Here is a 14,963-nt window from a genome sequence, read left to right on the forward strand (position 1 = left end):
GATTTCCTGGCCTTAGCTGAGCAGAATCAGAATTTAAAACTAAAACGAATAATATCAGTTGAAAATAAATGTGTGTATAATTACAACTCTTAGGATTTGGACATTAGTATTAATGTGTACTTTTATCTCCATAATATAGTGTCTGCTTATTGACTCTGACACTGAGGTGAAGTGATGATGGTAAAGAAACATCGAAATCCTTTTAGCATTTCTGTGAAAGCTAATAGAACATTTGTCTCAACTTACTTTAATGCAGATAATTGAAAATGTTAACTCTTTGCAGTTTGGAAGTGAATTTTCTGTTATAATAAAGTTATAGATCTTTAAATTGGCTTCTGTTCACAATATCTAACCCTTTTCATTTGGAACATAGGATTGGAAATACTCTCTTCTCATGCTCCTAATTCACTTCCTGATGCCACTAATGATCATATATTTTTAGACTGCTGAGAGTAAATGTAGGTGTTGGCAATTCACTTAGTGGTGGTTGCAGTGTTATTAATGAAATAATGGTTAAAATATGACTTACTTTATCTTGACTTGCATAACTCTGGGAATGTTGAAAGTGACTTCAGCAATAGGATGTCCTGGAGCACAAGCATTTTGTGCTACTTAGACCTTTAGCTAGAAGTCTTTGTAGAACTTCCTCTATGTTGAGTAAGTGATTGGGTCTTGCAGTCATTCATTCATTCAACTATATAATTTAAGTATTTTAAGGACAAGGCATTGATCAACGAAATGGGGAGAGACAGACAAACAAGTATACCCTTGGGATATGAGCATGCACAGTGAGATTGCAGGATGGGGAAATAAGTGCTAATAGACGTGTAAGTGCTCTGGCATTGAGAATAGAACTGCCTACCAACTGCCTGGAAAAGTGATATTTAAAATAATAATATTGCTACAGCAGGGATGAACTTCGAAAACACGCTAAGTGAAATAAGCCAGACACAAAAGGATAAATATTGTATGACTTCATTTATAGGAGGTACCTAGAATAGCGACATTCAGAGAGACAGAAAGTAAAGAGCTAAGAAGAAGCAGGCATTGGGAGTTACTGTTTAATGGATAGAGAGTTTCAGTTTGGGATGATGAAAAGTTCTGGATATGAATGGTAGTGATGATTGCACAATTTCTGTATGTACTTAATGTCACTGAATTATATACCCCAAAACAATCAAAATGGTGAATTTTATGTTACATATATTTTACCACAATAAAACAAAAAACAATGGGAACCATGAGACTTTTTCATTTATAGCCTTACTCCCATTCTTCTAATCAAGCTAATAGTTTTGCATGAAATGACATATTTAATAAATTCTAAAATCCTGTTCTATTTAATTGAAAAAATAAATAAATTACATAGTTTAACATGGGTGACCCTTGAAAACATTATAAGTAAAAGCCAGCTACAAAAGACATATTGTATGATTCTATTTATATGAAATGTCCAGAATAGCACTTTATAGAGCTAGAATGTAAACTAGTGGTTGGTTGTTTAGGGCTGGGAGAAAGGAATTGTAGACTGAGGGACATCTATAAGAGACTGCGAGGGGGTACAGGGTTTGTTTTGGGGGAATGAAAATATTCTAAAATTAGATTGTGGCAAGGGTTGTGCCATCCTATAAATGTAGTTTAATTTAATTGAATACTTTTTATGGGTGAATTTTATGATATGCGAATTTTATCTCAAGCTATTTTTAAAATGCTTAAAGGTAATGATGTAGTTTCTGTTTTTTGAAGTATTGTCTTTCTTAGTAATGTACCTTAGGTTTCTTGAAAACAACATGAGAGCATTTTATATTTAAATTTCAGCATTTTAAATATGCATATACTTCCTAACAAAGCTATCATCTGAGAGGGCTTTCTGATTGGTAATTATCAATGTGAATGCAGAGACATCTGAATGCAAGTATTAATATATTTTATAACACTCACACATTGAGGGACTCTGTTAAGCTGGTAGTGTTCATATTCGAAGCTAGGTCAAATATGATTAATTTGATGAGGGCAATAAAAATGAAACTTAACATTTAAAGAAAAATGTTCCCATACACAGGGTTGCTTTTTAAAATTAAGCCTGTGTTCATTCAATTCATTATTTTTTCTTTGCTTTTTAAGTTTATAAAAATGTGGCAAATCTTGAGATCATTACTAGTTTGTAATAGGAGAGCTCCATGTAAAAGCACCAGGTAGAAGAAACACTACTATTTTGGTAATCTGGTTAGCTATTCTCTGGTCCCTACATAGAAAATGGTCACCATCTGTATTCTAAACAGCCTTGATACATCAACCCTTAAATTATAAATGTCTTTATAGTAAAATAGATACTGTTTGCATGCACACTTATCTCTGTACTCAGACTCTCGCCCAGGTCAGAGCTCAGGTTGCTCAGGGCTGCCATTCTTCTGTTAGCCACGCTTGAACTAAGTGCCCCTTTCTTTCTGATGAACCTAGACCCCATATATCATTTTCATACGATAGTACACTGTGAATCCAGTCTGAAGCTCCTTTTAGAAATAGAACCAATAAAGTGTCTGAGTTTTACTTATGTATATACATTGACATATATTTACATATAATTTTTAACTTATTCCAAAAATCAAGACAGGCTGATTACATGCTTATTTACCGGCTTGAATACGTGCTTGTTTACCTGCTTTAGCCAATTACTAATTGAAAATTTGTCTTCCTATCAAATAGCAATTATATTTTAGACCTCTCCTATGCATACTGATGTGGTTCTAACCTATATATCTTTATAAGTTTGGGGTTGCACTTGACACAGTCCCACCCATTATAGAGATCCAGAGAGAGGACGAAAGCGTAACCCCTGCTCCATCTTAGAAATCAGTCATATTGCAGAGCAGAAGCAAGGGAGCTCTTGGTAACTCTAGGAACAGGTTACACAGGAGGAATCACAGAGGAAAAGTCATCCTCTTATATGAGAGGAATCACAGAGGAAAAGTCATCCCTTGCATGAGAGAACCTTAGCTATAAGCTGAACCTACAAACAGAAGAATTTGGACAGGTGAAGAGGTCAAAGGTTATCTGGAACCAACAGTGCTGAATGAGATCAGGATAGAAGAAAAAACAAAACAAAAATATTGTTTCTTTCAGGTACATTATGTTCAGTCATGATTCTTTTAGTAGGCAAAATATAGGCTTTAATGAAGGGCAAGTTTATTTTTATTTTCTGTTCTGGTGCCTACCATTATAAAGTTATGAGTGGGAAGTCTTATTTTGAGATCCAAAGGGGAAACCCACCACATTTACCCTCCTTGTTTCCTATTAACGGTTTAGTTTGTAAATGGTCATATTGTGAGAGGGCAGGCTTCCTCCAATGAGTTCCTGTTCATAGCCGTAGGCCACCCTGTGTCTTTCTAGAGAAACTACACTCACTACCTTTCTGGTTGTGGTCATGTTTGCTGGGTACACCCTTTATTTTATGTAGATCAATTCAAATGACCTCTCCTTTACTTACTAGTTAAGGGAACTAGCTTATTGAAAAGCTGTTCTACTTATTGATGGGTTTCCATTAATCTGTATGAAAATGTGTTCCCATGAATTTTACATACTCTCCAAGTAATAAGATTAGATCATTTTTTTTGTTTGTTTTAATCCTCACCCAAGGATATTTCTCCATTGACTTTTAGAGAGAGGGAAAAACAGAGAGAAACATCGATGTGAGAGAAATACATTGATTGGTTGCTTCCTACGCACACCCTGACCAGGGCCCAGGCTAGGGAGGAGCCTGCAACCATGGTTTGTGCCTTGACCGGAATTGAACCCAGGACCCTTCAGTCCCCAGCTGATGCTCTATCCACTGAGCCAAACCATCTAGGGCAAGATTAGATCATTTATATATTTATTGTTACATATAAGCATATACTGGATTATTTTATTTTCACAGTAGTCCAGTAGCCCTCTGAGGTAGAGATTACCACTGTTTTCCATTTTACAGATGAGAAAACCAAGGCATAGATATTGAGAGTGAAATTTTATTTTTCAAGTTTTTTGTTTTGTTTTCCCCCCACTATTTGGGAATGTTGATATTCAGGTGTGAAGTATGTGAAAGGCAGAGAACCATAGCAGAAAGCCAACATAGTTACTATAGGGCAGCCGTGGGCAAACTACAGCCCGCGGGCCAGATCCGGCCCATTTGAAATGAATAAAACTAAAAAAAAAAAAAAAGACCATACCCTTTTATGTAATGATGTTTACTTTGAATTTGTATTAGTTCACACAAACACTCCATCCATGCTTTTGTTCCGGCCCTCCGGTCCAGTTTAAGAACCCATTGTGGCCCTCGAGTCAAAAAGTTTGCCCACCCCTGCTATAGGGTATATCATGATCGGTGTTACCCTAAGGCCTGCTGACTAAATATCCAGCCAAGGATTGTAACAGTTCTGCGAAGGGAAGTTTCTGATAATATGTTGATCAGTTATTTTTCTGCTAAATAAATTCTTCCACTCCAGTTCCAATACATTAAACAAATAGTAACCAAATATAGTGAGATATATATATATATATATATATATATATATATATATATATATATATGAAATCTGGTAGTGAAGGTAGATAAAAAATATCCATGAGTAATATTATCTGCTTATTTGAATTTCTTAGCCAAACAGATTTTTTAAAACAACTAAGCTGCTACCAAGAAGGTGACTGATTTAATTGCTCTTCCACTTTGGTAAAAATGCCAATTTTCATAGTCAATGGAAAGAAAATGGAGAAACAGAGGGCATGCTTGATATATATGCATGACTTACCCCTGAATAACTAGGAGATGACCCTATGGAATTAGCTGACTCTTTGGCTCCATGAAGTCCCTCAAAATATTGTTCTAAGGGTAAAATCAAATAACATGTCAAAGTACAGGACTTTGAGAACTGAAAACCATTGGACACATGCAAATTACTAAAAAGAAGGTCCTTTCTTGACATTTGTATCTCTATTGGATTCTTTGCATTCTTTTTGTCCTCTCCCTCCCCCCATCCCTCCTTTTCCCCTTCACCTCCACCTCCTTTCCTGTCCTCCTACTGATGAGGACACTGCTTGGAACAGTGGAGTTGGGCTAAATCAGCCATATTTCTCATTGTTTGCAGAGACGGTTATATTACAACTTTCCTTTCATTACTCCTTTTCCTCCTCCCTTTGTATCCTTGGAGGAATTTTAAAACAATCTCTGGGTTTTCTAATTTGTTTCACTCAAACTTGCTCTCCTTAACTTTGCAAGATAAATTCTTCATCCTGTTCTCCCCTTATTTCTCTTCTCTGAAACTTGGCGGCATTTGAAAAGGCAGATGTCAGTAGTGACCAGGGCAAGAGTCATTGTCTGGTTCTTTGCCTTTTGCATAGTAAATTCTCACAAAATGTGTTCATTAACTAGCTATAAAAGAAACAGGTGAGTTATAGATTAATTTTTCTCCTTCATTATTTAAAAAAACAAAGTGTTGATGTGTCCTGAATTTGGAAACTTTATTCAAGTACACAGGATTATATGGCACCAACTGTTTGTCTTAAATACAGTATGGGGCAAAAGCAGGTTTACAGTTGTTCATATGGAAAATGATACAGTAATCTATACTAATAAAAGGGTAATATGCTAATTAGACCGGGCATCTTCCAGACGCCCTTTTGGACAAAGCCACGGTGGTGTTGGCCGAGGCAAGAGGTGGTTAGGGGCAGGCAGGCAGGTGAATGGTTAGGAGCCAGCGGTCCCGGATTGCAAGAGGGATGTCCAACTGCCGGACATCCCCTGAGGGGGTCCCAGATTGAGAGGGTGCAGTCCGGGCTGAGGGACCGCCCCCCATGAACAAATTTTGTGCACTGGGCTTCTAGTTAATAATAACACAGGAATAAAATAAACTTGTTTCACATACTCACAACTGTAAACCTACTTTTGCTATTAAACCACCCCTGCATTGCTGTTTCTCCTGCTAATACAACAGGCAGAAAGAATATAAAGCTGCTATGAGGCAAAGGAGAAGTGTTTATTTTGAAATATCAAAATTATTTTTACTCTTTAGGCATTACATGAGTTTTCCTCTGTTTTGTCACCTAAGAGAAATGGTGCATGTGAGGAAATAACTCTGAAGTAGAACCATCCAAAAGGAATATTAAATTCCTAAATGTCATCAGAGCACACCGCAGGTGACATTCACTTTGAGAGCCTACATGACTCGTTTGTGCTCAGCTGTGTTTATTTGCTTCCACTTGTGAGTGCTGATCTGAGGGAAACCATTCCCTGATATGTTAAGGTGATTAATGTTTTCTCCTTCCCTGTTTTTACAGGAAATGGCGAAAGTCCTTAATCACCCCCGTGTGTATGCTTTCCTGCACATACCGGTGCAGTCCGCCTCGGACGCCGTGCTCATGGCAATGAAGAGAGAATACTGCGTGGCTGACTTCAGGAGAGTGGTGGATTTTCTGAAAGAGAAGTAAGTTTCTTAGCACTTAAGAAAATGACCATTTCTTTTTTTTCTTTTAAAAGCATGTGGCAAAATGCACTTATTGTAGCCACAATTAAAGGCACCAGAGAAAAGGGGAGCATTTTGAAGCTTCCAGTGCCTTTGCGTCCTTAGGCACCTTGATGTGGCTTTTTGCTTTCTCACCTGCCGTCTGTCCATCATACAGTGTTAATTTGTGTAGGATTGCTAGTGCTTCCAAGGCAATGTGTATTGTGATCATTTTTATACCTGACCCACTAGAGGAAAACTGCTTTATGCTTTGCTCTACTTAAAATCTCCTTTCATGTGGCTTTTTGAATTTGCAGGCTGGTTTTGACATGGAGGTAGGCCACATCATGTCACTACACAATCAATAATTTTCTACTAAGTAGCATTTCTTGAAGAGTCTCTGGAACGCCTTTGCTTTTACATGCTAGCCCTGTGCTTTACTTGAAGAATTGTGAATTTATAAGGAGGTTTAGGGATTCTATTTTTTTTAAGTTCAAATTGTTGTTGACCAAAATTAAGGCATTTTACACAATCTCAGGCATGAATGATCATTTTGTTTCTACAAAAACACTTGCAGTCCATGATTATATTCTTCAAAACTCCTCCTCATCATCACCAACATTGAATGCCTTCTGTGATTGTACAAGGAGACAGCAGTGCCAGCCAAGGTCATAGAACTTTCTCAAGTGGAGGGCATTATTCTCCCTCTGGGGATATGTCATTTATCTGGCATATTTGTGGCATGCATCTTCCTACTTTCCATAATTTTCTTCATATTTTTTTCTTCTGTTGTTTTTCATAATTAAGACAACTTTTATTTCCATCTTGTTTATAATTATGTACCTTTGTACCATGTATTTTATGGTTACGATCGTTTTATATAAATTGCAAGCAATTATTTTTTCCATCGTCCATTAGTCACTTATCCTGACTACATACAGATCTTTTAAAATCTTTTGCTTCTGTTTTCTTTCTCCTTCCTTCTTCACCTTTCCTTTATGTGTCTGTCTAATATTTTTAGTCTCAAATCATTTCTTGATTATTCTAACCACCTGAAATAAAAACACTTAGTGTGCATTCAGACAAATACAGCTAATTGTTTGAATATTCAAGCCATATATACCAGTGCGTAGAAGGTATATATATTCTAGGATTCCAGAATAATGATCACTAAGTATATACAACCTCCAAAGTTAGAATATGGAAGAATGACTGATCTCTATCACCTCTCATACTTTCTGATCTTGAACAGAACTGAGGTCAAGGCTAAAGAATAGGATTTTTATATTAGATCTGTCTGTTGTTGGCCTGTATCTCATTTTTACATTTATTCTTGCTTATTGTAGGTAAACTTGTCTCGTGTAAGAGTCCTTTTGGGCACAACAGCACCAGTGAATAGAATGTTTTCAAAATTGAAAAAAAAATCCTTGCACCTGTGACATTTCTTGCCTCTTGCTTACCAGAGCAGTAGTAAATAATGTGCACAATTCATACCTGTTGCACAAGGTTTTGCAAAGTGCAGACATGCATCCTGTTGTGCAGAATAGACTAGAACACTTTCCAAATGGTTTGTTATATTCATATGATTCAGTGAGGTTAAGGAATCAGCACCTCTCTTTACCTCCATTTGGGTGAGTGCTGACTCAGTTGTTTGGGGAACTACTGTGGCTACTTCACTGGGCAACAATTTCACAACAAGTTCTAGCCTTTTATGTTGCTCCAAAGATGGACCTGTTAAATTTGTTGCATCTTGAACAGTTTCAATAGCATCCATGAGCTATATAGAGGTCAATGATGATCACGTCAAAGTATTAGAAAATAGTTTTATTCATGGGCTAAGCTCATAGTCCTTTCTTTGGATTCCAAGTTACCCTGAGGCATCCATGGAGCTTTCCTTGAACCATTTCAACTGGCTGGAAGATCCTAGAACCAAGTACTCCACTTAGGCATCTCCAGTGTTTCCAGCTCTAACGATCCAGGAGAGGATATTGGAGATGCCTAGAGAAGACACCCATCCCACACCCATTGATCCACGGTTTCAGTTTCAAGTGCTGTGAATCACTGGAATTGTAGAGTATGGTCTAACCACTTAACATCCCCAAGGGGGCTTTTTTTTTTTCTTTCAACTCTGTATTATGTATGTGCAGTGAGGGCAGAAGCAATCATGGTATACAATTTCACACTTAGTTGTAATTTTATAATCTATAAGATGTATTGAAAGACTGTAGCATGCAGCCAATAAAATATATCTGATATAGAGAACTGATGACAGAATAATTACTAGGACCCTTTGGGGAAAAAAATAAGAAATCATATTATCACTACCAATATGCTAATCCTTGACTAGTTTTATACAGTTCATCAGCCATAAAACTGTATATTCAGTTCAGTCCACCCCGTTGTTGCTTGTGACATACCCTCACTCCTGTGAGAACACTATCATCCAGCTCTGCTTGCTAGTGAAAGAGCTCCCCTGCCTTCTCAAGGAAGGGAACCCACCCAGGGAATAATTTTCAACTAGAATGGACATTTAGAAATAAATTGCATATTTTAAACAGACCTCTGGTCTAATATTCCACTTATTTCTTTCTGTAAGAATACTACAGCTTTATGCCACACAGATTAGTGCTTATTGGAAACACCAGAGTTTCAGCGGTTCTATAGAACCACTAGTTGGGATAACAGATCCAGCACAAAAATTGTTTTGTCCAGTTTATTGAAATTCAGTAAAGTATTGTCCTCCTTAGAAAAGGGTCTAGCACTCTCATGTCACCCTGTTTTATGCTTAACACTGTGCCCTGCAGTGGGCCTGGCCTACAGCCAGGTGAGGGGTGCTCTCCCTCCTGGTTTTCAGCTCCTGTATAAATGGAGCTCAACCTCTTTCCTCCTCAGAAGTCTTTCAAGCCTTTTTTTGTGATAAGCCCTTATTTTTTCCCAGCAGTGTGAGGCTTCTTAAATATTCATGTTATGAATTAAGGACCAGGTATTTTCTAATCTGTTTCCTCAAAAAATCCAGTCTTAAAAAATACCTATAGCACTTAAGACTAAAATCCAAACTATGGGAGTTTCCCTGAAGCCGCGGGCTCATAAACGCTAATTCAGCAGCATGCCTGGTGCCATGTTTCTCAAACAGTGGAGGTGAAATCTTTTTAATTAATTTTCTTTATAGTTGAAATTGGCCCGAGTTATTACTGGGAGCAATATAAGTTTACATGCGAGCCAACTTGAAGCTGATTCATTATTCCCTTCATTTGTTTGAAAGTTGGCAACTGTTATCATAACAGCAGCTGGATTGGAGATAACCTAGCAGAGCTGGCACATGTTGAGGCCTATGGGAGTTTATTAAATCGTGCAACCTTTGCAAAGAAAAGTGTCTAAATTACTTAATACACTAATTTAAGACAGCAGTCCAGAGCAGACAATCATATGACTTAAATTATTCTTTTCTGATTCATTAATCCAGTCAGAAAATTAACTAAGAAATTTGCTGTTTTTATTTAAGTGGATAAGATGATTTCTGGAAATATATAACGGGATTTGTAGGGATAGGAAAAAAAAAAAACCTACCTAAAACAAAGCAAGAGGTGCAATTCTAGTTTTAGATTCATGTTTTTATAATTTTTAATAAATACCTCAGAAATTTATTTTTTTAATTACCTGCCACTTAACTGCCACTTCTTTGATCTTTTAAGCATATAACTGGAATAAAAAGAGTAAAAAGCTTGAATTATTTTTATTTTCTTGTGTAATTTTGAAAGAGTTATTTCCCAGTGAGAGGAATTTTCACTTTGATATGGTCAGGATGATGTAATTTGGGTTCCCAGGACCTTGGGGCCTTGGACATAGACCATATTTGTCCACCTCGGTGGAGCAGTATTGTCTTTACACAATTACTCTCCAAAATACACCATATATTCACATATGTTAAAAAATGACAACATGCAGAGTTCTCTCACTATATGTTCTAATGCTAAGTAAAAGATCTCCAAGTCTACAGATCCACACAGGACTGTGGGAAAGCAGTATGTAAGAATGGCCAGAAATTAAGCAGTTTATCTATTTGGACCTAACTGTTTACACAAATCGTTTTGTTGGAAGTCCAGTGTGGCCTTTTGATCTGTGTTAACTAGACCTTAAACTTGGGAGACCAGATCCATCTCCCTCACTCAGTAACTACACTGTGAATTCATGGGCACTATGTTTTTACCTGCAAGTAGCATAGAGGGAAAGTTACACCTTACTGTAGCATCTGTGTGTTGACTTCTAATTCCATGACATTATCCAGCTCAGGATTTGCCAATATCATTGTTGATGTACAATCTACAGTGGATAGAATATTAACCCTTTTAGCATCACGGCGTCTATTCGCACACCCTTGAGTTTATTGTACCCAGAGATTTCCTAGTGAAGTGCAACAACCAATAACTAACGAGCACTGAGGGTAAAGGGGCATCTTTTCGTGGGAGAACTAGAGGGAAGTAGCAGCCCTGCAGAGAAAGGTTTGTTCTCTGACCTGTCCACTGTGTACTCAGACGGTGAAGGGGTCCAAGGGCACGGGGCTAGGTCATTTGGCAGGATGACTCCTGTGAGTGAGTCACTGACTTAGCTCATGTTGTCCAGCCTATCTTATGACATACTTTCCCAGTCTATCTGCAGAAAAGGATGCTAAATCATTAACATCCTGAGTTATTTTTCTTCCTTTCATTAGTCCCCATCATCCATGTGTCCTGGAACACAATCTGATAAAAGACAAGCTATGTTCAAGTTATATTTTATTCTGTTTTTTCTTCTATCTTGTTTTAGTCCTAGTGTCTTGGAGACAAAAGTAGCAATATTTGTGAAGAAAGAAGAAAAAGAAATTGAAATTAAAAAAGAATGATTGAGCAAGGATTAGATAATTAAGGTTTCTTTCAGATGCATTCCCAGATGTGTTTTTGTTCACCAAATAACCACCTCCAAAATAATTAGGGAAACTATTTCCCTCAAAGATATTTTCTGGCTTTATTTCATCACTTCTAATATCTCTATGTTGTTATTTAGGGTGTCCCTAAGGTCTTGTTCACTGTTTTATCTTTTCTTATATTTCTTTCTGAGATAGTGAAGTTCTTTTATTTTCCCTTCTGTCCCTTGCTACTTTTCAGTTTTTTCAGGAGAATTAATACATATCATTGGAACATTTATACAACAGAAAAAAATGGCTTTTTTTTCTTTTGCAACATGTTATATTTATATTTGGAAGATTTTTGACATCATCTGCTAAATTCCTTATGATTTTGGGATTACCCCAAATTTGATTCAGTAGTGTGAAGACAAGTAAATTTTCTATTGATTTCACTGTTTTTCTTCTAGTGTGGTCAAGAGAGAAATCTCATCATTCCTAATCTTCTATCTCCTATCTTTCCTGTATACTGTGATTGTGTTATTTCTTTCAGAAACTGAGACACTATGTTCCTTTAACCATTAGTACATCTTTCTCTACCTCAACATTGGTTGCAAACATAAGGGTCAAACCTTCTATCTGTGAAGTCATGTACTAATGGTAAGCATTTTTCCTTTCAGAGTGCTTTTCCTACTCTGGGGGGCTAATGTATTGTCATGATATTGTCACAAAAACCTAGCCAAATATATAATGTGAATATTTTTAATCTGCTCCTATAAAAAAAGTCGGGATTCACAATGCTGAAAAAGACTGGGTAAAAAGCCCAGACTGGCCGAAACCGGTTTGGCTCAGTGGATAGAGCGTCGGCCTGCAGACTAAAAGGTCCCAGGTTCGATTCCGGTCAAGGGCATGTACCTGGGTTGCGGGCACATCCCCAGTGGGAGATGTGCAGGAGGCAGCTGATCGATGTTCCTCTCTCATCGATGTTTCTAACTCTCTATCTCTCTCCCTTCCTCTGTAAAAAATCAATAAAATATATTTAAAAAAAAAAAAAAGCCCAGACTGTTTTAATGTGTAATGGGACTAGATGCTCGGTTTCTGCTCTCTAACAATTTTCCTACCAATTCTTGTAATACATATTAGTGATTCTTTTTATATATATACTAAAGGCCCAATGCACAAAATTCATGCAAGGGCCTTGGCCCCAGCCCCCCGCCCACCACCACTGAGGCTGGGGGCCTCTGCTGCCGCCCGCCCCCGCCCCCCTGCAGCTTTGTCCGGAAGGAAGGATGTTCAGTCTAATTAGCATATTACCCTTTTATTATTATAAATATTTTTTATTGATTTCAGAGAGGAAGGGAAATGGAGAAATAGAATCATCAATTATGAGAATCATCAATCAGCTGCCTACAGCACACCCCACACTGGGATTGAGCCCACAACCTGGGCATGTGCCCCAACTGGGAATTGAACTCTGACCTCCTCGTTCAGAGGTCAATGCTCAACCGCTAAGCCACCCCAGCCAGGCAGTGATTCTTTCTTTTTTCATTTATCAGTTTTGTGCCCAGCACTGTAATAAGTGGGACAGTAAAATCCTATCTAATAAAAGAGAAACATGGTAATTGGCATACCACCGCTACCCTTTTCATTGGCTAATCAGGGCGATATGCAAATTAACCACCAGCCAAGATGGTGGCTAATTTGCATACTGCAGGCAGGGCGGGACAGTGCCAATGCCAGCTCGCCTCTATCAGGGGCTGGCGGCGGCGGTCCCCGCCCTCATCCGGGCCTCCCCTGGGGACCCAGGGCTGGCAGGTGGGACCGGGGTGATCAGGCACCTGCCCTGCCCTCATCCGGGCCTCCGGTGGGGGACCCAGGGCTGGTGGGTGGGACCCCGGTGATCAAGCACCTGCCCCGCCCTCATCCGGGCCTCCCGCGGGGACCCAGGGTTGGCGGGTGGGACCGCAGTGATCGGGTACCTGCCCCGGTATCCCCTGTGTGAAGTGACATGGGGCGGCAGCAGCAATTGGCAGGCCAGTGCATCCTATGTGTCACCCAGCCCGGGGTGGGTAGGTCGCCGGCAGCCTCAGTCAGTGAGTGCCTCACGGCCCAGCAGCTGCAGCAGCAGCAGAGGCAGTGGCAGTAGCGGTGGCGGCAGTGCCCTCGACCTGCCCGCCCAGGTGTGAGTGGCCCCAAGCGGGCAGTGCGTTCCATCAGCCGCCACCGGGGCGCACATGCATGCAGTTGAAGTCACCGGCGCCTGCTTTCCCACAGGCCTGAGAGCCTCAAGCCTGTGGGAAAGCAGGTGCTGTGAGCTGGTAATCCCAAAGGCCTGATAGCCCGGCAGTGGAGGCGGTGTTGGGACTGGGGAGTGGTGAGCGGGCAGAACATAGCCCTGATTGGGCCAGTCGCTATGACACCCACTGTAGCCAGCACACGCCTGATCAGGTGGTGGGGCCAGCAGCCAACTTCGCAGCCCCTCCTCGCTGCAGGCCTTCCCCTGATCAGACTCTCCCATCCACATCAAGAGCAGGGCGCTCAGAGCCTGGACCCTTCCTGGCAGCCCCGAGTCCCTGGGGTTGAGAATTCTGATGGCCCTGACCAGAGAGTAGAGGTGCCTGAGGGGCAGGGACAGGGACCACAGGCCTCCAGGGAGCACTGCAGAGTTGGCAAGGAGAGGAGAGGGCCTGTGAAGGGGGAGAAGGTGAAGCCGGTGGACATCAGCCCAGAATCCAGCCCTTCCCGTCCAGAGGCAGCAGGACCTAAACCCAGAACCCCAGCCCGAATTGTCAGAGCCTGAGGGAGCTTCAGGAAGCTCTATGCAAAGCTGCACATTGAGAACGAGAGACTTCGTGAGGCCCTGACCCAGACCATGCTGTGGCTGGCGCAGCTCAAGGTGGAGGTGGAGCGCACCATGCAGAGGCAAGAGCGCTTTGCAGAGAGGCCGGCCATCCTGGAGCTGGCGAGATTTGAGTGCAGGGCCATGAAGTGCAAGGCCACTGAACTGGAAGAGGAGCTGAAGGGCCTGTCCAACTTCCGAGCTGACAACCAGTGCCTCAAGGATGAGAATGTGGCCCTGATCTGCATCATCAGCAAACTGTCCAAGTGACCCCAGAGGACTTGCCCCTGCACCCGCATTTATACAGCTGCTTTTGCCACATGCACCCCTTCCCCTATGTGAACACCAGTGACAGGGCTGTTGAGTCTCTGAGAAGCCATAACCTTCCTTGAGATCTCCAGGTTAGGAGGGGAGGACAGAGCCCCCAGGAGCCAAGGGGGCCATCTGAGTCCAGGATGGAGACAGGAGGCTGATCCAGGTAGGGGGACCAGGGCTGCAGGAGGGACCAGAAAGGAACTGGGGACCAAGAAGTGCCAAGACCAGTATCCAGGACCAGAGTGGTCACCCAGAGGTCCCCTCTCACGTGTGCTGCCACCAGTCACCCATCCAGCCACTGAGCAGGGATCCTAGAATGTGCCAAGCATCCTGCCGTCCTGGGCCAGGTGAGCCTGTATATAGGGCCCGTGTGCAATAGGAAGGGATGTCTTCTATTTTTTGCTGCCCCCTTCCCATCGTTGTCCCGGGAAGGGGGAGAAGGTATTTTTCAGACATA

The 14,963-nt window shown here is 40.7% G+C and overlaps 1 protein-coding gene across 5 annotated transcripts in view; it reads left to right on the forward strand.

Annotated features, from left to right (window-relative positions):
* Window positions 1-14,963, forward strand: part of CDKAL1 (CDK5 regulatory subunit associated protein 1 like 1) — a 684,969-nt gene that overhangs the window by 439,184 nt on the left and 230,822 nt on the right. For all 5 annotated transcript variants that reach the window (XM_059688757.1, XM_059688759.1, XM_059688758.1 and 2 more), the window contains one exon: window positions 6,310-6,455. In XM_059688757.1, coding sequence (XP_059544740.1) covers window positions 6,310-6,455 — 146 coding nt within the window. The remainder of the gene's footprint in view (window positions 1-6,309; window positions 6,456-14,963) is intronic.

This window comes from Myotis daubentonii, chromosome 3 (genome assembly GCF_963259705.1).
Source record: "Myotis daubentonii chromosome 3, mMyoDau2.1, whole genome shotgun sequence".
Taxonomy (NCBI): domain Eukaryota; kingdom Metazoa; phylum Chordata; class Mammalia; order Chiroptera; family Vespertilionidae; genus Myotis; species Myotis daubentonii.